The sequence below is a fragment of the Talpa occidentalis genome, unplaced genomic scaffold, assembly GCF_014898055.3.
Source record: "Talpa occidentalis isolate TD23 unplaced genomic scaffold, MPIMG_talOcc4v2.1 talOcc4.11, whole genome shotgun sequence".
Classification (NCBI taxonomy): Eukaryota; Metazoa; Chordata; class Mammalia; order Eulipotyphla; family Talpidae; genus Talpa; species Talpa occidentalis.
Genome location: NW_023601104.1, coordinates 26,540,030 through 26,567,091, shown reverse-complemented (window position 1 = coordinate 26,567,091; position 27,062 = coordinate 26,540,030). Strand labels below are relative to the sequence as shown.

Sequence of the window (27,062 nt, the reverse complement as noted above, 5' to 3'; positions counted from 1 at the left end):
TTTCTCAGGCAGGACAAGGATAGAAGAAACTATGTGCAAGACTTGGGTTGGCAATTGATTTTAATCGTGGTTTCTATTAATTACTCAGCAATTTCAAGCAATTCTCCACTTTCACACCATAATTTCCCCTTGTGTAAAATGGAGAGGGTGATAGAAAAATTGAACTTGGGGACTTGGTCTCCAGGCACTGCTACCAACTACATATGCCTTTTGGCAAAGATCCAACTCTTCTCAGTCGAGGTCACACATCCTGCCAGCTCACAGGAGCCAGGAGGCTTAATTACCTGTAGTTTCAAAGACCTCTGAACTAGCCTAGGAAGGGGCTGTTTAAGTTCAGAGTCATATTATCCGGTTCCTGAAGCTCCTTTTATAGAGATAGAGAAGAATACAGAGATTGGGCTGTGCGCCAAAGGAAGTTTAGAAAAAAGTTTCTCTTTATATTTTGAGCTGAGGAAATACTTCATGGTTTGAGAAAAATCACATTGTACGTTCACACAAATAATATGCTTCTCAGAAAGAAATTACTTAAATTAGATATTAATTTAAGGCCATCAGAATTAAAACTGTGTTCACCACCTTTCCTTTATTAGATGGTGCTCTGTGATGATTCCTTACCAGGACAAACCTGTATAATGTGCAGTATTGCTGTTGTCCTTTTACAGGTGTTGCTATGGCATCACCTGATCTGCGTGTTCTGGAAGCCCAGGGCCAATGCCACATTGTGGGAAGTTTTCACAAAACACATTTTAAAGTTGACAATTTTATTTTAGAATTGCTCTTTATTCTAAGAGCAAGCCCTTCCTACTTTGGGGCTATTAAAATATTATTTTCTTTTACAAATTAATGGTCAAGATGATAGTTTTGGTAATTTTTTAACATTCTGTTTGATCAAACTTAAACTTATTAACAGTATGTGGAACATACCCTAATTTCCTTTTCTTAGATTTTAACATTTTACTGGTCTTCAGAATCCAAACTCTAGAAGACATCAGCATATTCCTAATTCTGTCCATATCGTAATAGGAAGAATGCAGCTTGTCCCCATTTTTAACCTGAAGTATCAGATCTTCCCCTACTAAAACATGTGCCTTTGCTAATGATAAACAGGACACTTGATATCTTTGAATGTCTTTCTCTCTCCACCCTGTAATAGGGTCCTAAAAGTAAGCCACTGAAAGGTCAAAAAAAGAAGGAAATGGGGAAAATCAATCCAAATAGTAAATAAACCAGCTGATTAATGGAGCTGGGGTCATTAACAATGAATAAAAGTATATCCCAGGTATTTTCAGAGCACACTGACATTAAAAAAAAATTTGTTGTTTATTGTTAATTCAAATTTAACTGAACATTCTGAATTTTACCTGACCACCCTACATGTAATACTTTAGAAAATATACATAGACAGCAAAATATGAATTAAAGTAGTCCCAATATATACATCACTGCTAGTGAAATACATAGTGATTATTAATGAAACATTCTTTGGTTATCTTTATGCCATCTAGTTTTCTTGTCTAAAGGTGAACTCTTTAAATGAGAAGGTTCTTATAAAACCATAGCTACTTTCCATTAAATACAGAGAAGTTGTATATGGCAAGTTGACTTGCCCCCAGTTGGCTTACCTTGTAAATGCGCTGATAACCAGTGTTTACAAGCAGGTCTTGCCACCTCACCTCAGCTGCCCACCTCTGAGCTGACTATTCAGGTGCTGCAGAGTAATTCTCTTCAACCCACACTGATGTTTCAGGAACTGAAAGTTTGTGGGTGAGAAGTGGAGAAAAATGCCAGGATCCTGTGAGGTGCCCTTAGACGTGTGCAATGTGCAGTCTACACTCTTCTTCTTGTTTTCCCTTTGATATTAAAACTAACGCAACGTTAAAAACTGAACATTTCTCACTGTCCTACCTGGCAAATATAGAGTTCCCCGCTTTAGCTTGAAACAAAAGTAGTAATAAAACTGTCAAGTAGTGCTAGTGGCCTCACTGGAAATATTTTCAGGGAAATTACTTTCCATCTACGAAGTTGACACCAATTTTCTGTTGGAGAAATGAATTGATATGAGCTGGAGATTAGCAGGGAAGTAGGATACCAGGTCAGATTCCTGGTGTGCATGTCATTAAAATGATAGGAATGTGGGCAGTGGTTGTTTTGCTTTTTCCTTGACCATCTCAAGGTTGTCTCCAAAATAATGTGGGGTGGAGGGGAGGAGGATATGGTGAGTAGTGCTAATGTATTCAAATAAATGGAGAGTGGAAAATCGAAATGTGGAATCAGAGGCGATTTTGTGGTCAATACTCAGATGTGCTGCTCGGGATTGTGAAAGGAAAGCTGGGTTAGAAGGTGTCATCCTGGTTCCGACGCCATTTACCAGAGTGATGCCAGGCAGGTCATGTTCTCCAGACATCAGTTTCCTCCCTTCACAAGTACAGGGTTGCACAGGCTGATATTTGTGGTCCTCTGTAGCCCTTCATCTGAGGAAGTGCAGGGAGAGGATTCCTCAGTTACAAGTGAACAGGACTCACCCACCTACCTTCTGAGGATTGAAAGGCAGTAGATTTGAAATAACAAAGCTCTGATCCTGGATCTCATGCTCTGACCTTCAGATGTAGAAGTGCAACCATTCTTGTGCCTCTGCTGCCCCCCTCCACCTTGTCTGAGGAAGATCAGGGTGGCCGTGTTCTTGATTCTCCTGGGAACCCACTGGGCTCTGGCACAATGGACCCTCTGGATTCACATTCACAAAGGTCACCGCTATCTTTCCTTTTCAAAGGTGTTACTTAGTTTGGGTGAAAAATAAGCCGAGTTCAACCACTGTAATTATTTATCTGGTATACAAAGATGACAATGCCACTTTTTTTGTTTCTAAATTCATATACTGCACAGAGTTTTTTGGCCGTATGCTTTCCAGACCTTTTCCCATTGGGCTCATTCGAGTCAGAAGCCATATGAAACATTGCCCTTTAGGTCAGTGTTTTAAAATGGAACTCAGATGAGAAAATATGTACTTTTCAAGGTAGTCAGTGTATACTGATTCTGCCCTTTGTGATCATGTAGAGAAAATAGTAGAAAAGACCCAAAGTTCTGTGTGGTTCTTGCCATTCTGAGCGCTGAAGCTCATTGTTGCGTTGTTCTGGATTTCCTCAGGCTTCCAGAGAGGACTGGTCTTTCCTCATACTAACTCCTATAGCAAAATCACCACTCTTCATCTTCCATTTTGTCTTTGTTACTCAAAAGCATTGAATGAAGTGTCTTTTTCTTCTTAGGTTTGTGCCGATACCAGAGTATTCTCTTGCCTCCCAGGAGTATGTGTGTTATTCTCATTCATGTGATGTGCTCCCCATGTGCACAGGTATTCCTATAGCCTCTGCCCCTTCTTGACCCGAGTTATTCCCTTTTTTTAAGATTTTATGTATTTATTTATTTATGCATACAAGAGCTGGGGTGTAAGCCAGAGATGTTAGGGATGAGAGGATTCACCAGAGACGGAGGGGGGAACAGAACAGGTGGATTGACTGAAACACACTGCTGAGGGGAACAGCCGGCGAGACAGGAGAGGTCTGCTGTGCCATGTGGGTTAGCTCCCTGGCCGGCTAGGGATTGAACTCTTGCTAAAGTGGCTACTGGTAGCTTCATAGTGCTGAGACTTAACCCCTTGCACCACCAGGAATAACCGACCCCAGTTATTCCTTAACTCCCCATTCTCTGACCTGTAAACCCTGTTGGCCTTCTCAAGATGGAAAATTACTGGATGGCCTGTACCTCTCTGTGGCCCACACATAGTTCATTGCTGGCCTTTGCCCAAATTATGCCACCCCATTTGGGATCACCTGACACCACTGTGATTAGTCTCATGACCTGGCAGCATCCCACCTGCCTACCCAGTTCAGTCTTGCTCCATCCCAGCTCCTCTTACAGCAGCCTTGTCACTGCCTCATGCCTTGTCAACCTCATCAACATCAGCCCTTTTATTCACTCAATGAGATCATTTGAGTACCACCGTGTGATGGGTAGTGTGCTGTGCAGAGTGAATAAAAATACAATCCTGTCCTCAAGGGACTTCAGCTCTAGTGAGAAAAGAAAGACAATGAAGAATAAATGGTCAACCATTTACAAACTATTTTAGATAATGTGGTAATGCCTAAAAAGTGAAAAGAAGTCATGAGGAGGGAAGAGAGGGTTGAAAATGCCTTCCAGAATTCAGACTTAGCATGTAAGTAACCCCTAAGGCAAAAAAGAGGTTGTTGTGTTTGGGAATTCAAGAAGGCTCCTCTCATCTACCCCCTTCTCTCACATAAATATCGCCGACTTTAGCCACTTGTACTGATTAATCCATCCCTAAGCTGCTGTACCCTAAGCTGCTGTAGGTCATCCTTTCGGCTTCGCTTATCTGACACTTGATTGTGTAGTCTCTTTTACTTTCGGCTCTGTGGAAGATCTTCTCAGGACTTAACTTCATACTTCATCTCTCCAAGAGCATCAATCACAGCTTTACTTATAGGAAGTACTAAAGAAACACTTGAATTCTATTCAGTTCAATTCTATTCAGTAATCAAATGTCTGATCTATGGTAGGTGGTACATGCTGGGTTTTTAATTCTGTGGGTTTGCTTACCTTAAAAAAAAAGCTTACTCTAACCATGAGGAAAATGTCAGACAAGCCCAAATTGAGGGACATTCTACACTATAGCTGACCTGTAGGTCTCAAAAATTTCAAAGTCACCAAAACTTGAGAAACTGTCACAGACCAGAGAAAGCCAAGAAGACATGGGGGTCGGGTTGACATTCAGGAATAGCAGAAGAACTAGGGCATATATGGTGAAGTTCAAATAAACTATGAAATAAGGCCAGTAGTACTATACTAATAGCGATTCCTTGGTTGTAACAAGTACATTAGAGTAAAAGAAGTTAATGGTAAGGGAAACTGGACGACAGGTATGTGAGTTGTTTTTGCAGTTTTGTTTTGTTTTTTATAAATCAAAACCATTCTGAAACAGCTTATTTAATTAAAAATAAGTGAATAAATAATCAAGACATGGTTCCTGCCTGCTATGAGTTTATACTCTGGTAAAGGAAACACACATCTAAATACATATTTTCAATACAGTGTAATAAAAGCAACACATCAAGTATAAAAGTAGTCCAAATGAGGATATGATTACCTCTAAGGATTTAGGGACAGATTCCTTGCAGTAAGGAGGAGGGAAATGCCTGGAGCTAGGTTTTGAAGAATGACTGGGAGTTTGAAGAATGTGGCAAACAAGCCTAGACAAGGTTAATTCAGGACTAGAAAACATCATTTGACAAACATGGAATATTTCAGCTTTGACAGAGGGGAAGAAAGAAAGAAAAGAGAGGAGCGCAACCTGGATGTTTGCTTTGAATTATGGTAGAATATGGGTAACCTCATCTTTATGACTGGGATCCAACTGCCCATGGCAGCTGGTCCAAGGGACTTCAGAGCATTGTGCACCAGGATTCCCTCCCTTCAGCCTCCACCCAACTGTTGAGGCCATCTGTTTGGTCACCTCAGACTCTATAATACCTGAGACAATTTCTGAAGGTAGATGGATCATCAGGAAAGGCATGAATTCAGGGAACCACAGGAGAAGGAGACTTAGGAACTAAGGTCAAGAGCTCAATGGTCAATCATGGATCACTGGCCCCAAGCTGGACAAGACAAAATGTCTGCCACACCCATATCTGTAAGTGAAGAAGGTAGAAGGTAAGTCCATTGAGAAAGGGCTTTACTCTGTTGCTGCTGTGTTCCCAGTATCCCAATGCCTGACTTAAAGTTAGTCCTCAAAAAATATTTGAGTGAAGGAAAAGACTGAGGGTCTGGGAGCTCTCTGCCACCAATAAATGAAGCAAAATGAGAGCCTGACCTGGAACAGTCAACCCACCAGTCAGAAAGTGACCCACTTCCAACAGAAGGATGATCTTTCGAGTTCCGTCTCATGGGAATAAGAACAGGAGGTCTGAAAAGGAAAAGGCTGCTAGGGGGCAGCTAAGCCCAGAGGAGACCTTGAGGTGGAGGAGTGTCTCAAAGGGCCATGTGGAAGCTGGTGTAATAGTGGAGCAAAATCAACAAGTGAGCCCAACAGGTAGTGCATAAGACCCCTGGTGTCAGAATAGAGAAGCATATGTCCAAGGTGAAGCAACAAACCTGAGAGAGAGAGAGCATTCTCACTGGCCCTGAGAGTGAGAGTCAGAGAACTTCAGATTTTCCAGATACCGCTTCCAAGAAGCCAATCACGCTATGATGCCAGTGACCTACAGACCTAAATATCCTTTCAAATGGGGGTAGTAACTATGACGATCTCATGGGTTTGTGGTGGGGCTGACACGAGATTATCCACACAAAGTGCTCTGCACAATGCTGGGCACCTAAGTGCTCCATAATTGTTATTTTTGAGGTTGATGTTTTATTATTCTCAGTAGATTCCTCTGAGAACTCTACAATCCTTATCGCTCCACGTGTATCTTAGCATTAAGCACCCCATAGCTTAGCAAGTCTTTGTTCCTAGTGACCAAAAGAAACCCAATTCCAAAACTATCTCTGGCCATAACTGGAACAAACATGTTTGGTGTCGCCCAATGGGGTCCTTAATCCCTAGAGATGATCTCCCCTATCAGTCCAACAGGGAAAGTTCCTGCAGACTCAGACCTATCATTGATTATGTGTGGTACAGCTCAGGGATTTCCTGGTTTGGCCAACCTTAATTCAGACACCAGGCTGAGATACAACAAAATGAGCTGTGGGCAGCTGAGCAAGGCAGAGGCTAGGAAGGAAGTTGTGAAGTGAAGACACACCTCATCCAGCCACACCCCCAGAAAATGGTACAAAGTTCATCTTTTTACTTTGTTGTTTAATCAGTGGTTTCATACAATTTATTAAATTAGCATTATTCATTTTTTAATGGGTTGCCTGGATATACAGTATGATATAATATTCAAAAGTATATAAAGTTAGAGGCAAGCCAAATCCTTTAGCTTCAGTTACCAGTTTCTTATGTCGCCTTCCAGAAATAATCCATTCAATGAATATATGAATATGGTGAATTCAAGCATACATATTTAAACATACATATTCAAATATATATTTGTGTATATACGGCAGACCCCCACTTTACGATACTAATCAGTTCTACAGGCTCAGTTGTGTAGTGAAAATGTTGTAATGTGAACCCGATAATACATTGATATTGAGTAATTTGATCTAACACAGCATAATTTGAAAATTCGGACACATAACTAAGCTTATATAAGACTGTGATTTATCCAATAAAACAACAAATCTACTGTGAGAATTTCATTTTTATTGACATTAAAAAGATGAAACTGAAAATAAGTAAACTAACTTAAATTGGAAAAGGTTATTTCAGAATCACTTAAGTGAGTTTACTAATGGTTAGGGTAGAAAACAGATTCTCAGGCCAATTCACTAACTTTTACACCATCATCATACTTTTTAATAATTTCTTGTCTCAATTGCAATTTTCTTTTTAAAATGCGTTAGGACTCATGGTTACAGATTAGCACAACATTTTATGCATTTCAACAATAATCATTCATATGAAAGGATAATTAAAGACTAAAACACAAAACATTTCTAAACTTTACCAAAAAAACACAGACCTACATGACAAAAGATTGTCAAAGAGATAAGTCAGTTGTGATTGGCTCATATGTTAACTCATCTGTCCCACCCATATGGTCTAGGTGACTGCAACAGTAATGTAAATACTAAGTCATTATGTGGTTTATATTTTAAAAGGAAAGGCTCATTGCACAATGATTTGATTACATAGTGGACCCATAGTAAAGTGGAGGTCTACTGTGTGATACAACATTCAAAAGGATATAAAATTAGAACTAACAGTTATCAGTTCTTATGCAGCCTTCCAAACATGATCCATTCTGGGCCTCCCTGGTGGTGCAGCGGGTCGAGCACCATGCTGTGAAGCTGACAGTAGCCTCTACAGTGTGGGTTTGATCACAGCTGGGGGCACCACATGGTGCCCCAGACCTCTCCTTTCGCACCCGCTGCTCCCCTCAAAAGTGTATTTCTGTTCTCTGCCTGTTCTGCTCCCCACTCTGTCTCCGGTGAATCATCTCACCCTCCTGTGCCTCTGGCCTATACCCCAGCTCTTATATAAAAATAAATAAATCTTTAATAAATAAATAAATAAACAAAAATCCATTCTATGAATATATGAGCAATCAAGTATATGTTTTTAAACATACATATTCAAATATGTGTATATGGACAACTGATCCTTGAACAATGTGGGTCACTTATATGTGGATTTTTTCCAAAAATATATTGGAAAAATTTTTGGAGATTGGGACAATTTTTCAAAATTCAGATGAACCAAATCACCTTGAAATAGCCAAAAATATTAAGAAAAAATTAGGTCTGTCATAAATGCATAAAATATATGGAAATAATATTCTGTTTAATCATTTAATACCATAAAATGCATACATCTATCACAAAAAAATTAAAATTCATCAAATCTTACACACACAAACATTTGTAGACTATGCAGGTTATTAGTAGTTAAGTTTTGGGGGAGTCAAAAGTTATAATGCAGATTTTTCACTGCAACAGACTTTTTGCTCCTAGCCCTGGTGTTGTTTAAGGATATATCTGTGTATGTTTATTATATATGTAAATATTTATATATGTACATATATATTTATACACACACTATTCTTTTGATGTTTTTCAATTAACACTACATCTTTAGTTGTAATTCATCATAGTAATTCATGCAGAGCTACCTTAGTCTTCTTAATAAGTGTGTGATATTCCATTTTATGGTTACGTTGGCAGTTACTTAGTCCCTACTAACCAATTTTAAGTTGTTTTCATGTTTTCCTAATACAAACAGTGCTGCAATGAATATCCCCAAATATATACCCTTTTGAACTTATGCAAATAGATGTATAGTAATTCCTAGATGTAGAGTTGTTAGGGGAATGAGAACATGCATCTGCGATGTCTTTGCATTCCTGCAACCACTGCAGAGCGGTTCCCATAGAGATTTTACCAGTTCTTTTACCCACCAACAATGCATGTGTGTGCCTGTTGCCCCGCACCCTCACCAACACAGAGGACCAAGTTTTTTTTTTTTTATTAAAAACAAATATATGTATATATATTTGGTTTGTAGAAAATGTAAACATATGGGCAAAGAGCTTTTGCATAGTTATTTTCTGACGGTTTGTCTCTCCGAATGTCTGTCTCTCTCTTCTCATCTCTTGTCAGGTATGTTCACACACATATCGTGCCCTTTCCCTGCTGGAGCTTGATTTGAAGAAACTGTAATTCTTTCTTTTTATACTGCAGTGGGTTTTCATCTTTAGTGGTTTTCATTGCACAAAAAAAAAAAAAAAAAAGAAAGAAAAGAAAAGAAAACTAATCCTCAGGCAAGTGTTTTCACTGAATCCCTACATTCCCCAGTGTAGAGGGCCTCTTAATCTTTCCAGAAGCAATTGCTGCTGCCACTATGCCAGGACCCATTTCTTCATTAATTTTTCCAAAGCCCTGAAAATACTGAGGGGAACGATACTGGGGCAGATAATGCCCAGTAATTCTCAGTATTTACAGAGTGTCTGTGTCTGAGATCTCAAAGCACTTGACAGCATTAAATCATCATTCCTTTTGCTCTCTCAAAAGCATCTTTGAACACAGAGGATGATGTATGGAAACGAAAACTCTGCTTTCTGTCCAGATTGTTAGAAATGTGACCAGGAAAAGAATACAAATGAACCAGCATAGTCCCTAGCCATTGTAGCATGTCCCTTTGGTTACTCCAAATTTTCTGCCTTTTTTGGATGCATTTTCAATGAATAATCATCTGTTTCTAAGTAGCAAATATAAAAGAAACCCCTGCATGCCAGAGGTACAGGGGTTCAATGATATCAGAGGGTTGAGTTCCTGCATGCAAAAAGAGGTATGATTATGTTCTCTGTTGTTAATTCTCTGCTAGTTTTTCCTAACTAAGAAGTATAAATAGGATAGAACACCACTCCACTGGCCCAGAAAAATAATGGAAGGAGGGAGAGAAGTGAAAAAAGAAGGAAGGCAAGTGAGGGGCATCTCATTCAGATCTGATATTTTCTTCCTTGGTAGACTATACCTTGTGAGTGAGAGCCCGGGCTAGCCTCCTGCATAATGCCTGATTCCATCAGTGAGTAATCGTCCTTACAATGAGTGTCTGTCCTCACACTACCCAGCTCCTCTCAAACCTTTCCTCCCCTCTAGGTTCCAAACCCTCCATATCCTACATAAACCACACACACAATATCAACCATAGAGCAGCTATTTTAGTGGGGAAACATTAGAAATACTATCTGATATTTCATATACAGAAATCAAGTCACAGAAAAGCTGTGATTTATTTAGTGATAAAGATTCCATGTTAGGCATGCAGATTCTAAACTGCATCTTCTGGATGATTTCTGAGTTAGAAATAATCAGTAGGGCTGATTTTTTTAAATTTATTTATTGTAAAATGGACTAAGGGGATCAATTGTAAGGTGGTAGATGGAAACTAGCCTTTTGATGGTGATCATAGTGTAGTATATAGAGCTGTCAAAGTATAAAGCTATCCACATGAAATTTAAGTGGTATTATAAATCAGAGTTACCTCAATTTAAAAAAATTATTATTACACAAATGGCATGAATATTGAATTAAACATCACTGCAGCCCCACCACCCCGGCTTCATACTGCCTTCTTCCTCTCTCCAGGGCCTTAGAAGTTCTTAGTCCTTGCACATCAAGTAGCCCTCAGAGCCAAGAGTAGTATAGCACTCTAGGCAAAAGTCCAGGCTCAGAGCCAAGGTGCTTGTTCTTATGTCACATCCACCCCTGATTGGCTGGGCCTTAGTGTCCACATCTCTCAAATGGGACTGTGGACAATCCTCTCCTCATGGAGCTGCTGTGGGAAATCAGTGAACTATCCCTGTAAAACAGTGAGCAAGGTCCCAAAATGAAGTACACACCTTGTAAATGTGAGGTGCACTGTTAGTATCATTAAGTTTTACTTCTGCTCTTTCAAATGTGTGAAAAGCAAATACAACAGAATTGGCTATAGACCCCCAGTCTTGTTATGCTTTCTGCGCTTTCCTGGAAGCCTGAGCCCTCGGTTGCCTGGTGGTCCATCCACTGTTCCATTTAGCTCCTCCCCTTTCCAGCCTTTGCTGCCTTCACCTGTTAGGGGCTGCTCTGCTCTCCTGACCGACTCCCTACTCAAATCTCAAGATCTCAAGTGGGGAAGTGAGGAGGGGCCTACAGTCCCACAATGCTGAAATCTTCAGAGTTCCTGGGACTTCGGCATTTCTGTGGCCCAATTGTGTTCTGAGTATTGCTAATGCTTTTCAGAGTGATGGTGATAAAAAGGCATTATCATTTGGGGAGTTTTAAAACTAAATTAGTATGTTTGCGCTTTGAACATCTTTGTTTGCTTTGTGTTGGTGTGATTCCAGCTTTTAGTAATTTGCAAGTAACTCCCATATCCCTTTATCCACATTCACCAGTGACTTTTTATCTGGTTTGCGTTATCATTCTCATTGTCTCTCTCCATATCTTTACATATACCTGTATAACAATATGTACATATTTAACAGTATATACATACAGTAACAATATATACATATTTAACATGCAGAGATGGAAAGTGAGAAAGAAGACATTCCTTTCACCCTGTTCCCATAGAGCCCTAAGACTGTGGTTTTTCTCTTACATGAACTCAGGACAGTGATCATACTCAGGGAATGTAATGTTGATACAATACTAGTCTCCAGCCCACAATCTGTCTTTGTATTTTTAAAGGCTCCCTTGAAAAAGCAGATGTGGGACAAAGATGATAAATGGACACCACGGCCTCATTAGGCCACTTGCTACCTGGTGGGCAGCGGCTGAAGCCATTCTTCAAAGCCGGGCCCTTACAGGGTTCCCCTGCAAGTCAGTCAGGCTGCTCCCCCACAGGTGGAAGTCATTTCTCTGCTGGGCAGCCTCTGTGCTTGTCGCCGTGATAACATAGAGCAGAGATTGGACTGTCTCCACACTGGACCAGGAGTTTCTCCGGGTTCGCGAGGCCCGGTTGAGTGATTGATAGATAATTGGTGCTTAGGAAATGTTTGTGAAAAAAGGAATGGCCAAATTGACAAATGGAAACCTCCAGTGAGTTAAACTAGTAGTAGTTATTGTTGTTTTTTAATCTATTAGATGAGAGTTCAGCCGTACAAGATGCAGTGGGTGAAATTATACATTCATCTTAGGAGCATCTTAGGGCAAGGGAAAAAATCATCCATGGGAGCTTGGTTCATGCATTACTGCCACTCCCTTCAACTTTTTTCTCCTTCCTCTCCCCCAAAATATAGTAACTGCTGAAAGGCTCCAGTTCCGTGCAGGGGAACGTGTATGGACTAGACTTAGAAGAGCCGTGCCTGTGAGCCTAAGAAACAGCAGACTGGGCTTTCAGCTCTTGGCAGCCCCGGGCTTTGCATCGTTCCTGCCACGTTAGCACGCAGTAACTTTCCGTGCGCCTCCCGGGCGGCCCGCCGGGGGCGGGGCTTGGGGCTGTACCCCACACCGCAGCAGCCACCACCGGCTGGGCGCCAGAGCTCCCAGCAGCCACTCCTCCTCCCCTTGCCCGAATGCCGCAAGTCCTAGGCCTGAGAGCGCTCCAGCTAAACCCAGTTTGTGGCAGTACCTGCTATTCCCAGGGCTCTTGAGCTGAAGCTGAGAGCTTGCCTTGTTCCCAGAGCTTCTCCTCCTGGAAGGCACTGTCACCCACCAGCTCACTGGTCCTGGCAGCCGCTCATCCCAGGCCCAGACTGGTTCAAGTATGACAACACAAAGTATGGCAAACATAGCTGAATTTAACCTTCTCCAGCAGCTACCCACCGTGGCAGGCACTATGGTAGATTTTGGCATCTTGATGTTATTTAATTTTTATTTTCACTTGACACATGCGTGCGTAGCATTGGCTTCATGCCTGGCACTGTTCTAAGCACGTTCCAAATAGGAACTTGTTTAATCCTCATGACAGCCTGCGAAGTAGGTACTATTATTATTTGCATTTTTTGCATAAGGAAACTGGCACACGGAGGGCTAAGGAACATAAGAAGGTGAGCCTGGCTTCCCATTTGAGCTAATACTCTGAAGTCTTTTTCTCTTTCATATTTTCTACATTATCTTCACTTACCTATTTTTCCATTTGACAGTTTATCTCATCAACATTGTTACCTGGATCAAACTATAAATATAGATTAATCTTTTCTGTGCACTAGATATCCTGGAGACTCCAAAGAAATCTAAGGGAGATTCCTCACTCAAGAAGGGGGCTATTGGATTTGGGGGGGGGGTAGTGAGCCATCTGTATTTTAGCAACAAGGGAAGATGGTGAGAAATGGGAGCCACAAGAGCTTCAGAAGTTGAAAAGAAAGGTACAGTCTTCGAGGAATGGTTAGGGAAGGCCACAGGGATGGGGAACGGAACTCTTTGAAAACTGAAGCAGCTTTGGGTCAATGAAACCAAGAGGATCAGTTGTGTGTGGACAACAACTTCTTGTACTTTAAGGCCTGAAATGTAGGCAAAGATGTCATGCATCTTCTGCAGAAAGTACCACAAGCAATATCTGTGGTTTTATACCTTAAAATTATAAAGCCCCCAAATCTTGGGTAGTTTGGTTGTTTAGCCAGCTCCTGAGCCTCAGTGGGTCAAGACGGTCAGGATGGTCAATCTTTGTCCTACGGCCATCATGATTCATTATGATGAAGTCACGATTCAGAAAGTGTGGAGGCAAAGAGAACTCCAACTTGCAGGAAGTCACATGTCAAAGCTGTGAGACCAGAGGAGGAAAGCAGTTTGTGTGTTTAATTTCCAGGATTATGAGTGAGTGTTTCAGTTTCCTAATATGTTAGGATATTCTTATATAATAAAATGTAAAAAAATCACTAAGCAAAGCAAATATCCCTCAACCCTGCTGATTATGAATGGACCCCAAAGGAATCCCCATGGCACATCATCTGTGACTATAGGTGGCCAAGTTTGTAACCCCAAACTTGGGGGTTATAAACCAGAATTGATCATATAAAGTGGAAACAGCTGCTGACAGTGCATAAAACTAAATTCCATCCTCAGTAATGAGAGGAATCAGAACTTGTCTTTGTCTCCAAAGAAAGATGATCTCCTGGAGAAGATGTGTAGTCACTTTATTACCGTAATCATGTTTTAAATCAAAGAAACCATTACTGAGTATTGAATTCTGGAGTGCACTTTTCATTATGAAACATTATGATAAGCAGCTTATGCCCAACATGATTGCAATTAGAGTTTAGTGAACCACAAGAAGGGAGAATCCATGTAGGATCTATCCGTATAAACTGGTTTGCCAGGAACAAGTTTTCACCTTTGTACAGCTGTTGAGGGAAAGGTTCCAGTATTCCCTGTGAGAATACCTGTCAAGTTTGCATTTAAACAGGGAACACCTAGTTTGTGTTTTCAAAGACCACTCCCTTTTTAAGCTGAGCTCCTTTGGGCATGTGTCAGCAGGAGGTGTTGAAGCAGATGAAAAAAGAATGCATAAGCTTCAAACCCAGCAGATTAGCAAGCTTTGGGGAAATGGCAAGATAGGAAAAATTCCAAAAAAATTGTCTATTCTCCTGACATAAAAATTTGGGGAAGTGGATATTGGGAGCTTTATTATGAGAGGTGAAGATGGGATTGTATTTAAAAGGTAAAGTTCACAGGAAAGATGACTTTCTACTATTCTAAAGTGAGAAAGTATTTGTCACGGAAGTTCAAAGAACATAGTACTGTGTATCCTGATTTTCACAAAGCTACTTTATGGAGAATAAATACATGGGAAAAAATATGTCTGTGCATTTTGATAGTGAGTTAAAGGTGAGTAGGGACAAGAGCTGCATGGAAAAAGAACCCTGTTCCTAATCTTTTTATCCAGTGATTCCACATTTGATATATCTGTTGGGTGCTGCTGTGTGCCAGGTGCCTAGATTGTGCACAAAAAGACTGGCTTCAAGGTGTGTGTGTGTGTGTGTGCACGTGTGTGTGTGCATGCTGTCAATTTGTACTGCCTGTGTTTGTGGTGGGCTGTGTGCAGAGGTGTGGCTCAGCAAGGGGAGGAAGAGAGCAGAAATTTTCTCTTGGCTTTGGTCAACATTGAGGAAGCCTTCAGTCCTGATACTCAAGGGTTATTCCATTGCTCTTTCTGAGGATGGTGCCGCCATCAGATTCTTGGAGTCCCCAGATACCTCTGCCTCCAGGAATACAAGAGGGGAAAACCAGTCAAGCTAAGCATTAATGGCCAAGGAAATAAAAATGTGTGGTTATACTTAGAAGAATGTTCAACAGCTTATCTGTGGCCTGTAATAGTCCTAACCTTATCTGATCATTACAACTTGCCTTCACATACAAGCCCTACTCAATTCTCTGTGCCTTTCTAGTTTCAAGAGCTAGAGTTTGACTTACCATTGTCACTCTCAAGAGTGTAACACCCTTTTCAAGCCTCTGGCTTTACCAGATGCCTTCCTGTCATTGCCCATATAAGTAGGGCCACCCAGTCTCTCACGTGGTCACCTCTGAAATAGCTCTGCCACACCTTGGTCTTAGCAGCTGTCATCAGGTGCCACAGGAAGTCAGGCTTTCTGTCCTCCATAGGAAAAAATCTGTCTGTCACCAGGTTTGAAGGTCTTAGTAAAGACTGGACTGTGAGAAACTCACTGTTATAGGTTTTTCTGTGTGGGTGTGTGTGATTCTGTATTTATTCTGTATTCCTTCCTGATAAATATAGTTCATCATCTAATCATGCTATGAAACTATAACTGACACTGAAATTGACCCATTACATTTCTACTGCCAGTCCCTCTGAGGGAGCCTATGGACAGGGTTTCTTTGAGAGATTTTCTCATTGTCACAGTTCTGCCTCTTGATAAGTTGCTACCTCAGACTTCACTCCCCTTCAAGACTCAGTACAGAGTTCACCTTTTGTTACTGAGTTTCTGAGGTAAAAATAGCCCAAATAGGCCTTGGTGTAACTTTTTAAATCAAATTTTATTGATTTACCATTCTTTTACAAAACTATATGCATTTTCAGAACTGCAGCTTCACTAGTCAGGAGGCTTTTCTCACCCTCCTCCAAAACTCTATATCCTATCACCTGCCCCTCCCCTCTGGTAACCACCTCATTTTGCGCGGAGTCCAAGAGTTGTCTTTGTTGTGTTTTGCTAGTTTGATTTTTTTGGCTGTTTCTGTCCCACAATGAGTGAAACTACCCAGTAGTTGTCTTTCACTCTCTGACTTATTTCACTTACCATGATCACCTCAAGATCTATCCATATTGTTCCAGAAAACAAGGTTTTATCTTTTTAAAGGATGAATAATAGTCCACTGAGCATATAGACCATAGTTTATCTCTAGTCATCCTTGATGAGCATTTAGGTTGATTCCATGTCTTGGCCATTGTGAATAATGCTGTAGTGAACATAGGAATGCATAATTCTTTTCATATTAGTATTTCCATATTCTTAGGATAAATTACATATCATTTCTTTCCATTTCAATGATCAGACAAGCACCTGAGAACCCACCACCCTGCCCTGCAATATTTATTTTTTTATTCATTTATTCATTTAACAAATCTGAGCGACAAAATATTTCACCTATTTTATGCCAAGCACCATGGCAGACTCTGAAACTGTAACTGTGAGCCAGATAAAGACACTTTCTGGCCTAAAGGGTATGACAACAAAGAAAATATCTATGCCCTGCCTTTGACAAGTTATGCTAGAAGAAAAAGAAAACAACTTGGGGCTACTGGAGGTTTGATTTTGGGTTTTGTTTTTGTTTCTGTTTTTGTTTTTTGTTTGGTTTTTTTTTTTTGTTTTAGGAGAGAACAATTCTCTATTATTTAAGTCTTCCCCCAAAATGCATTGTTTTTTTAATATGAAGCTGTCTATGGCAGTAAAAGCATTTCCATCACATCTTCATCACTTCCTCTGAGGATTTTCCAGAGATATAAGTCTCACTGGACTGAGAACAAGGGGGTTTCTTATAGCCTTGCCCCGGACTTAGCAAATCTCTGAGCTAGATGGACCAAACCTGAATTAACCCAGCCACAGAACAGAGTTGTGGTCATTCTTATTCGTGAGGAGTGCAGGATTACCCAGGGAAAGTCAATTTATTTTTTCCCTAATAAGCTTCCTTTTTCAAGTTCTTTTCCTAGGATGTGGCTCTGACATTGTTGGGGTGTGTTTTGATTCAAAGGTGAGACACTGTTAAATCCTGTGGCCACTGGGATTCCTCAGGGCTTCTCCCTTACACTCCTTTGGTGTTCTTCAAGACTCCTGATTTCCCTCTGGACCTTTATAAGGACTGCAAGGAACATTAACTTTTGGTTAAAGATAGATACAGTGAGACAACAAACAGAAGCCAAAATTTCTCAATCCTCACCAACCAGAGACAGCCTTGTACTCTGGGAGGTTGCCTGGCAAGTGTGGGAGACAGACGGATGTGAACAGACAACAAGGTGAGAAGGCAGAGACAGTGGGTGCGTGTGCTGGCAGTGGTCTCAATCACACCGCCGCCTCGTCATAGCTCCACCCTGGAGAAACACACCCCCCTAAGGGCTTTGATCAACACATTAATTGTTTAGCACTATCAAATCACATGCTCTTGAGTTTGCATTGCTCCTATTAATACTCAAACCACAAATGCATGTGTGTGTGCATGTGTGTGTGTGCATGCATACCTTCAGCAGGATGTGCAGTGTTTTATGTTTATGAGTACATTTACAATGTCTTACTCTTCATATTGAATGTTTGTGAGTCATATGGAGATACATTTGCTTCCCCTGGAGCAATGGCACTTTTGGGATAAAATAAATGCAAGTTGCCCAAATGAGACACACCCACAACAATAATATGTAAGAGTTGTCCACGTGCGAAGGAGCAGAATGGAGCATGAGAAAACAGATTTCTTTCCAAAACAGCTCCCTCAACCATGGCCCACAAGACTCCAGGCAGCTAAGGGTTTTCACAGTAGTGGTAGGGCCACATCACTCACTCCTTGCTCATTAACAAAAGAACTTGTCATCTGGAGAACTGGTTGCCGTGTGTTTATTGTTAGGAGTTCAGGACAAACAGGTTTCACCAATGCACAAGGGTTTTTTTGGCAAACAGAAAACATAAACAGTTTCCTTATGAGCTGGACTGGAAGAAAACAGCTTCCCTTTACCCTGGCCATCCTGTGCTCACGTTCCTCCACCGCCTACCTAGGGATTACCTGCTGTGGGGGGATGGGGTAAACTCATATCCACTGTAAGCCTTCTCCCTTCTGACTGAAACCCCAACTGTGGAGTTACCTGCCCACTCCCAGGAATTCCTTGGAGCCCTTCTTCTGATACTGTAGGGAGGATCATTCCTCCCTTTCTCATTTTACATACATTGAAGGTGCAGAATAGAGACACTACTGGGGCATTCTGCTCTATAACCAGGTTTCTAGGTAGAAGAGGCAAACCTTCAGGACTTAGAAACAGACTGTCTAAGGGCTCAATAGAGAATAGAAATCACCCTCTGCCTCCTTTATCTGTGTCCTCTGACCCCAATCACGGGATATCGAAGGATTTAAAATACAGAAATCAGAGTTATCAGCTCAGCCAGGCACTCCAGCCCTAAGATGAAGAAACAGGAGAGAGCATTAGGAGTTGGCCCCTGTGGAACTGGCAGCTAATCTGCCACCATGTTCTAGAAAGCCCTCTGAGGACCCGTGGGGTAGTGCTACCTATTTTCACTGATGGCTATTAAACTCGTATCTCCCTGAGAAAGCTCTTCTGGGCTCTCTTTGTGGATATAAACCTGATGGAGCCAAAAATTTAACTTTATAAATTTTCTTATTATCTTAAGATGGAAGTTCTTTTCTATGCCTTTCGGTATGACAAAGCATTACTGAGAACTTGCTATATTTCAGACATTTTATATGTGTGTGTGCATGTAATCATATTTAAGCCTTGTGACAACTTTGAATAATACATATAAGTATGAATATTAATTGAGGAAACTGAGTTTCAGATCCTAAGTAACTTGCCCAGCCCATATAACTAGTGAGTGGCAGAGGGAGGATTGAATCTAGTTATGCCAAGCCCCAAAACTCTTACCTTTCTGAAAAAGAAAAATACCGATGGTCTCACTCATAGCAGGAATCTAGAAAACCTAAATAAGGGACCAGGACAAAGAATAGCTGTAAGAAAGAAAAAATCAAAATCAACAAACCGCTATGAACCAGAGACATGCTATTGCGGGGGCGGGGAAAAGAGAGATTGGGGTCAAACTAAGAGGGTTGCAATTGTATGGGGACTATAAAAATAAAATTAAAAAAAAAACTCTTACCTTTCCACTTTGCCATGCTCCCCCTCAAACATACACACACGGTTCACAGAGCCAAAGGCAGAAATGATGTCTTTATAAGCTATAATGTCATAATGTTAGGGAGCTATATTCAAACCCTAGAATGCTTTTCCTGGGATCTGCTCTCGAGATAGCAAGTTTATCAGAATACCTCAGGAGATCTTTTTCCTCCAAAACTAAACACATATGCTCCCCTAAAAGAATCAACCCCTTCATGTTCCTTTATTACTTACCTTGCTTCTACAACTTTCTCTTTTCCACTTATTCGACCATCTTCCCACCTCCGGCTCCTATTTAAAGTCCACTTTCTCCAGGTGTGCACTCCTCAGCTGTTGGCAATGCTTCAAAATCATCTTGTCTTCTTCTTGCTCTACTAAGTCAACACTCGCATTCCCCCTGTGCTACCAGGAGGAAAGCATTCCAATAACCAAAGTATATTTATGTCCCATTCCTGAGATACATAGAGATTTACTTTCTGACTAGCTAGCCCATCAACCTAAAAAGATGAATCTCCAATCATCAAATTCCCTATTTTCCACCTAAATATTCAGCCTGATTCTAAGAATAACAAAAGGAGGGCGATAAATATACCCATTTTTCTCACTAATCTACCAAAAAGATTTCTAATTTTCCCTTTTCATTTTTTTGCTATACACATGTCATTTCTAAGTTTTGGTAGTTATACTTTAGAGTCAATATTGTGGGTTTTTTCTCCACATAATTTCCCCATATCAGATATCACCTGTTTGCCTGAAGAAAGGCTAACTATGGTTGCTGCAGCAAATTTAATGTCCCATCTTATCTGCACAAGAATTTATCTTTACTAAACAGTAAAGATAAAGGAAGAAAATCTTTCTCTTTGATACCACTTTTCACGTGCTTTTTATGACCCTAATCCTAACACCAAAACCAGACATCAAATTTGAAATATTATGATTATTATCCTCTTACATGTTAGTGATTTGGGGGATTTTCAAAAGAGATTAGAAAGAGACATTCAGTGACCACCATCTGCCTGGCATGCAGGTGGGCATGTGACAGCAAATTACTGTTTTTAAATCTCACTTCTACCCGAGTCTCTTACCAAGACTCAGAGGATGAAGGTCCCTGTCCAGCTGGCAAGGGACAGGACAAGATGCAAAGCTGGATCTGCCTGACTCTAGGGCTCTTGGAACTTGCTACCTAACTTTCTCCCTCATAGGAAAACCTTCACTAAGTTAAGACTAGTCCATGTGTCATGCCCAAGGCATACCAGAGCAAACATGAAAAAGAAAAGAAAGTGGAGAAGGGTTTATGATCGGTGACATGCATATATATTACTGGCATATGGAGAATATGAAACAGATGTAAATTTATTCAAAAATTATGAGGAAGGCTGTTGTAGTGATACTTGTTAACAGGAGACCTATTACTCATAATTGATTTTACTAATATTTTAGCATCTGACCTGTTTCTCTTAATTGAATTGAAATGACTTATGCAACACATTTGTTTTACTGACTTTGGAAAGATATAATCACCTTCACCTACACTTTTAATTTTAAAGTAGACTTTTTAAAAAAAATCTCCTGAACAGTGGTCTTAAAGATAAATAAATTACAGTCAGTGTCTTCTTCCTTAGGAAATGCCTAGAAGATTGCAGCTATTTTGCTTAAAAGGGAAAAAAATTAAGAAAGGGCATTTTAAAGAGTGATCAGTGAGGTCACCCTGAACAAAAATAAAATATGTCCATTAAACTCTTCCCAAGAATCACAGATCGAGTCACTCGGGAGTCCCTCCTCTGCCCTGTTTAACTTAGTTGAAATTAGTCATTCCAAAGTCCTTAAAATATAAACTAATTTCATGTTTGCAGAAAATACTTCACCACCGGGAACAGGGTAAATCAGAGAGACACAGAGAGATTCTTATGGGAGTGGGGGTGTCTCAGATCTCAGCAGCTCGGGACAGGTGACTTGCTCTGCCAATGTTTGCTAATGCTGGGACCAGCAAAGATGCGAATTCAAGACCATACCAGGTGGCTGTTTGCTAAGGCAGATAAAAATGAAGCTTCTCACCTCCAGCTTCCACTGGGCACCCATCCACCAGTTTCTGCCTGGGGTTAGTTGAGGCTTGGAGAAACATGCCAAAATTAGGGGAGGTTCATTTTTGTTTTTCAAGTTGGCAGTCTTGTCTTGGAAGAGAAACAGAATTAGTATACCAGCTTTCATGGATTAGAAGAGGACTGGACATTGGGCGAGAGCAGAGGGAGAGAAAGGCGAGCAAAAAAATATTTTCGAGAATTTGCAAGAAATAGATCCCACTGGCCAACTGTGGCTCTCTGTTGACATCTGTTGTATGTTAGTTGTGAATGTGTCTGTCTGTTTCTTAATAATGATCTCAGAACTTCGGTGATAGCATCCAAAGGAAAATTACAAAATGAGCTTGAGGAAACATTTTTCTGGGTTCCTTCTCCCTGTGCCCAACAGGGAAAGAGCTGATAGAAGCCCTGCCTAGTCGAACTTGAGGCCACCCATTGGCTGGTAGGACTAGGATGAAACATCAGCACCTTTAATGTGGGGTTGAAAAACGGAATGCCAGGAAGTTAAAAGGACTTAGGGGAAAATGTCCTTTGGCCTTCCGCTGCGTGACAGGATTCTGAAGTGGCAGCTAGTGAGCAGAGTAGACTCAGTTAGTCCAGTCAGAGGAAAAAAGCAGCAAAACCAGAGGACCAACATCAGTAATATCTTTGAGTACAGTGATGAAAGAGTGAGGATGGCTCTGCCAGAAAGGCGGGTCTCTTCATCAGGTTTCCCAAAGCAGCTTGCGTCCCTGGCCAGCTGTCAGAGGAACCAGGCACTGCCTATTGGTGGGTATTTATTGAGCACCTACTAGGTGCTTGGTGTACTCTAGACCGTTCATACAAAGAAGACTCCATCCTTCTTTATTTTTGCCAAACTTAAGATTGTTTGAGATAAGATGGTGATTTTGTTTTCTATCAAGGACAAAGAAAGTAAAATGTGGAGTGGGATAATTTAAAAAAAAAATTTTTTTTCACCTTGATAGGAATGCCCTAATAGACTTTGAGCAGGGTTAAAGCTATGGTAAATGGAATCCATTTCTCCTTCCACCTCTGCCACATTCCTGTACTGGACACTTGGTGAGCTATGGAATGAACAACCTAGGGTGAGAGACAGAAGAAATCAAAGCCAGTCTCCAGCCACCCCTGCCCTGGAGGCTCACTTGGAGATCTTTTGAGGTCTGAGAGATTGAATCCACTCAAGAGAAAAGAATTTTCCATTCCCCACTGCTGATGTCATAATATGCAGTCTGGCAGAATGAAGATAATCAAGTGGGAAAAGAAATTTTATTTCCCTCTCTATGCAAGTTCCCTATGACTTGACCCTACAAATTCCTCCTCCTTCTCTTTTGTCCAAAAATAGGTTTAAAGGTGAGAATAGGAAAGACCAATGATCCATGAATTTTAGATGACATGACTTCTTAGCTACTAGAAAGAGATACATCACTTTTGATCACCTCATTATTTACCTTACCTGAACCAAAACATTCTTAATTCAGAGATGTTCTTGATAATTATCTGCATGACAACAGAATAACTTCTTAGACTCTATATTTTTATCTCCATAATGCATTTTATTCTCATTGCACTTGAGAAATTGAAAGTTTTTATTCAGGTGATTACTCTGGATTGGATACTGTCTTAAAGAGTCTCCTCTGATCCTTTCAATCTCTCTTTCTCTCTTTCTCTCTCTCTCTCTCTCTCTCTCTCTCTCTCTCTCTCTCTCTCTCTCGCTCTCTCTCACATCCAGCCGCTACCGCTCAATTGTGCTGTTTCTATCATTGCCTACTTAGTAGCAGCAATAGAAAATGAGCCTTAAAAGTGATAACCCATCATATTCTGCTGGTCTTGTAAAAAAAACCACTAGTCATTTATTTCATCTCACTTATTGTCGATCAGTCCTGCATTTTTCACCTCCTTACCGTGATTTTCTTTGTGCTATGGTTCCCAGCCACGGCCTGCTTCCTGCTGAATTAAACTACAACCCAGACAAAACCAAAGAGCACATCTCTCCCAAAGTTCACTCAGAAGGTCACCCCTGGTGAGATGGACATTGCGGATGTGCTAGAAAGATTAGAGGCTGCTTTGATAAAGCCTGTGTCTGTTCTTTGCTTCTCGTCCTCAGAGCGGAAGATCGGATGGATTGCCATAGCCTTGAATTATTTAGGAGTTGTGATGAGCAGCTCCCATCAAAATTTCCCACAGACCCTGAACCATGTTTGCAGCAAGAAAGCGCGCGCGCGTGCGTGTGTGTGTGTGTGTGTGTGTGTGTTTGTGTGAAGCCGGCTTTAAAATGATCGAGATGTTCAAAAGGATATCACTAAGTGGCCTCTTTCCTGGGCTTACATTCCATTAGGTTGTCCTTCCTTAAGGTCTCTTGGTGGCCCTTCTGTTCTATACGATGGCAAATTTTGTTCATTCCAGATTGTGTTAAATCTCTGTAGCAACTTCAAACAGTTCTCTCGCACTGCAGTTTTAGCATTCGGGTGCTGATCACATCAGTCCCTGCACTTTTGTTATTCTCTACACCTTTGATGGCTTTCCTCCATCCTTGTGTTTGCGTTGGCTTCCACTTTCATCTCCAATGTCTGTTTCACGATGGTGTTAGCTATTCATTTGAGAGAGTCCAGCCATTCAACCTTCTGAAGAAAAGGCCTTCCCTTCACTTCTCTGGCCTGGCTGCCTCAGTGGGTAGTCCATGATTTGTGCCTTTCATCACACAACTATGGAGGCCCCTTTTTGGTCAACCACTTTGGTGATAGGATAAGGATTAGTGTATCATGATTTCATTTTTATCAATCTCTCTTCTGTGTCTTCCCATTTAGTTGAACTGCAGCAGTTTTTGTTATAGCAGGTATTTATTTCATAGATGGTTTCATCTCTGATCATTGCAAATGATGAAAGGTAGGCCACCTCATTTCCATCTTATGGGCTTTCCACAGAAAATATAGATAGATAGATAGATAGATAGATAGATAGATAGATAGATAGATAGATAGATAGATATAGATATAGATATATTCTCTGAATAGGAATGAGACCTGGGTTTTTCTATCTCTCTATCTGAGACTTTATATAAGCTATTCATCCCTAAGGCTACCACATTTTTTGTTCCACCTGCAATCCTGCCCATTAATGTTACATGTTATTTTGCCCAATTTAATAGTTCACATTTTATTTCAAAAATCCTAGTAGTAAAACTGTGATTTTTTAAATGGCAATAGAACCCCTTGTGGTTCTTCTCTAAACTAATTCAGTGTTTCCTACAAGCAAAGTGTGGTAAGAACAAAGCTGTGTGGGGCAGGGATGCCAAATGAGTATCCCTTAAATGTGAAGGAGGTTCATTTTAGAATTATTCATAGGAACCACTCCCTTATGCTATGGTAAACACCTGTGATACAACCTGCCTGGACCTCTCTCCCTTCCCCCATCTGAGTGAACAAAATATTAAAAGGTACAAGAAACATTTAAATAAATTAAGGGGGAAAAGAGCCATAAAAAAAAGACATAACCTCAAAATATAGTCTTAGCTTCCGAGGCTTAGGTCATAGTGGGGACCAAGGTCTCTGACAGATACCCCATGTGTCCCTGTCACACTGAAAGGACCAGAAAATAGGAAACAATCATGTATGTTCATGCTCGGTTTATGGTCTGCAACATAAGAGTTAGTTAGTTTCCTGTAGATTTTTATGAGTTGCCATTCATTGACAATTAACTGGTGATTTGTTCGTGGTGTATTGTTGAAGAGCCATGCAAATGATCTCTTGTGGCAGAAGTGAAGAGATAACATAAAAGTGTATAAACCGAAAGGAAGACATAATTAGTGATGAAAACCTGAAAAAGGCATTAGACGGCCTCTTGTTTCACTTTCAAAAATCCTCTGAAGGAAGATTTCTCTTATACTTACCAAACTGAGTTCCTTAAAATATAAATTCTGTCTAAAAGTCAGGAAATCAGTTTTCAATACAACAACAGTATACAATCGTCATCATCATCATAGTAATAATAATAATAAATTTAACAGCAATTTGCAAGCGGCCATGGTAATTTTAGAACAAAACGCATTATTTAGGAACCTAGGCAATATGTTGAGTGAATGTGATAGAAATTTGAACATGTGGCCCCAGGACGTTCACTCCGTGGCTCCCATTCTCTGTCTAGCCCAGAGTGGAGAGAATTTATCTTGGGGCCTTAGGCTCCTGCCTGGGAGAATGTGCTGTATGGATTTAGCCTGACAGGTATAGAGGCAGCAGTTTCCATGACTCCACTAAATGAGCGGAGTGTTCACGGATATTTTGCAGCTGCCCTGGAAAAAGGCTAGAAGTTTTGAAAAAGAGTTGTCACAGCCATGAAGAAGGTGTCAGTGTCGTGTGTGTGCACATAGGAAGCCAACTTGCAAAAACCTGTCATTTCACCTGCACAGAATGAAAACAATGCCAAGTTTTTCTTTCTTTTTTCCCTCCCATTAAAGTTACTTTAACTGCTAACCTTTCCTTCTCCAGACTTCCAGCAGGTGAAACATGGTCATATAAATAGCAATCGTTATTATATAAACAGCCAAGACCTTAATGTAATGACATATATTTAAACCTCAGCCCTGCATAATCATTATTCAAGGAAACATTTACACACACATTGTAGCTTAAAAAGGGAAGGGGAGTATTCAACAGTTTTTATCTTATTGATGCTTGGCTAATGGAATGAAACACCCGTATATAAAACAGTTATGCTACTATGTTAAGCTTTTTATTCTCCCAACAGTCTTCAAAATATTGCTCATTGCAGTAACTAAGGCCCTGACTGCAAGTCCTGACATAATTAGTTATTAGTTGAGGTATGTATACCCAAGCCACATTCACCGACATTATTAGAAAATGGGCTATTCCATAGAAAGTAATTTTCTGAGGTGTAACTCTATAAGTGCCTAAACTGCTTCACTTTATTTGGGGGTGTGGGCAGCCTTTCTAAGTATATTTTGTAAGTCCCTGTCTTAGAGTTCATGGGTTAATCCATTCATCAAGACTTAAAGTCAATATAAACATTAATTACCATGGTGTGTGCAGTATGCTGCAATACAGGATGGCCTCCGACTCTTAGCAGCCTAACTGGTTGTTTGCCCCGATGCTAAATAGCTCCCAGTTGCCATAGTTTTTGAAAGCTTATATCTAACTTTTGATCATTTTTAAATCTCTTCCTTCAGTATGTATTGTTTCTCCTTGCTTCAATGCTTGCTTTCTTCTATGCCTTTTTATATATTTTACATAGTGGCAAATCAGATTTCAAGGTTGTCAGAATTCATCTTACTTAAGAATCAATAGTCTGATACTAGAAGACTTCTCATTTTAAGTACAGGGAAAAACTTTAATTCTTGACATTTTAGTGGTATCTTTAATAAACTATTTTCTTCCTCTTGCTTTCTTTCTTTTTTTTTTTTTTTTGAATGTGTTCCATTTCATAAGACTTTTGAATCAGAGATCTCTAGCTGTGGAAAGAGGTATAGCATTTCTTGTTACTTCCCCGATAACTGTAATTTAACATTAATTAAACTTTATATAACCATTTGCCCTACC

General features: G+C 40.5%; 1 protein-coding gene across 33 annotated transcripts in view; it reads left to right on the top strand.

The window, feature by feature from the left end:
* Positions 1-27,062, top strand: part of RORA (RAR related orphan receptor A) — a 672,136-nt gene that overhangs the window by 535,121 nt on the left and 109,953 nt on the right. For 30 of the 33 annotated variants that reach the window (XM_054687750.1, XM_054687796.1, XM_054687795.1 and 27 more), the window contains one exon: positions 3,264-3,349. The exons of the other annotated variants lie outside the window; for them this stretch is intronic. In XM_054687750.1, the coding sequence (XP_054543725.1) occupies positions 3,264-3,349 (86 nt within the window). The remainder of the gene's footprint in view (positions 1-3,263; positions 3,350-27,062) is intronic. 33 annotated transcript variants of the gene reach the window in all.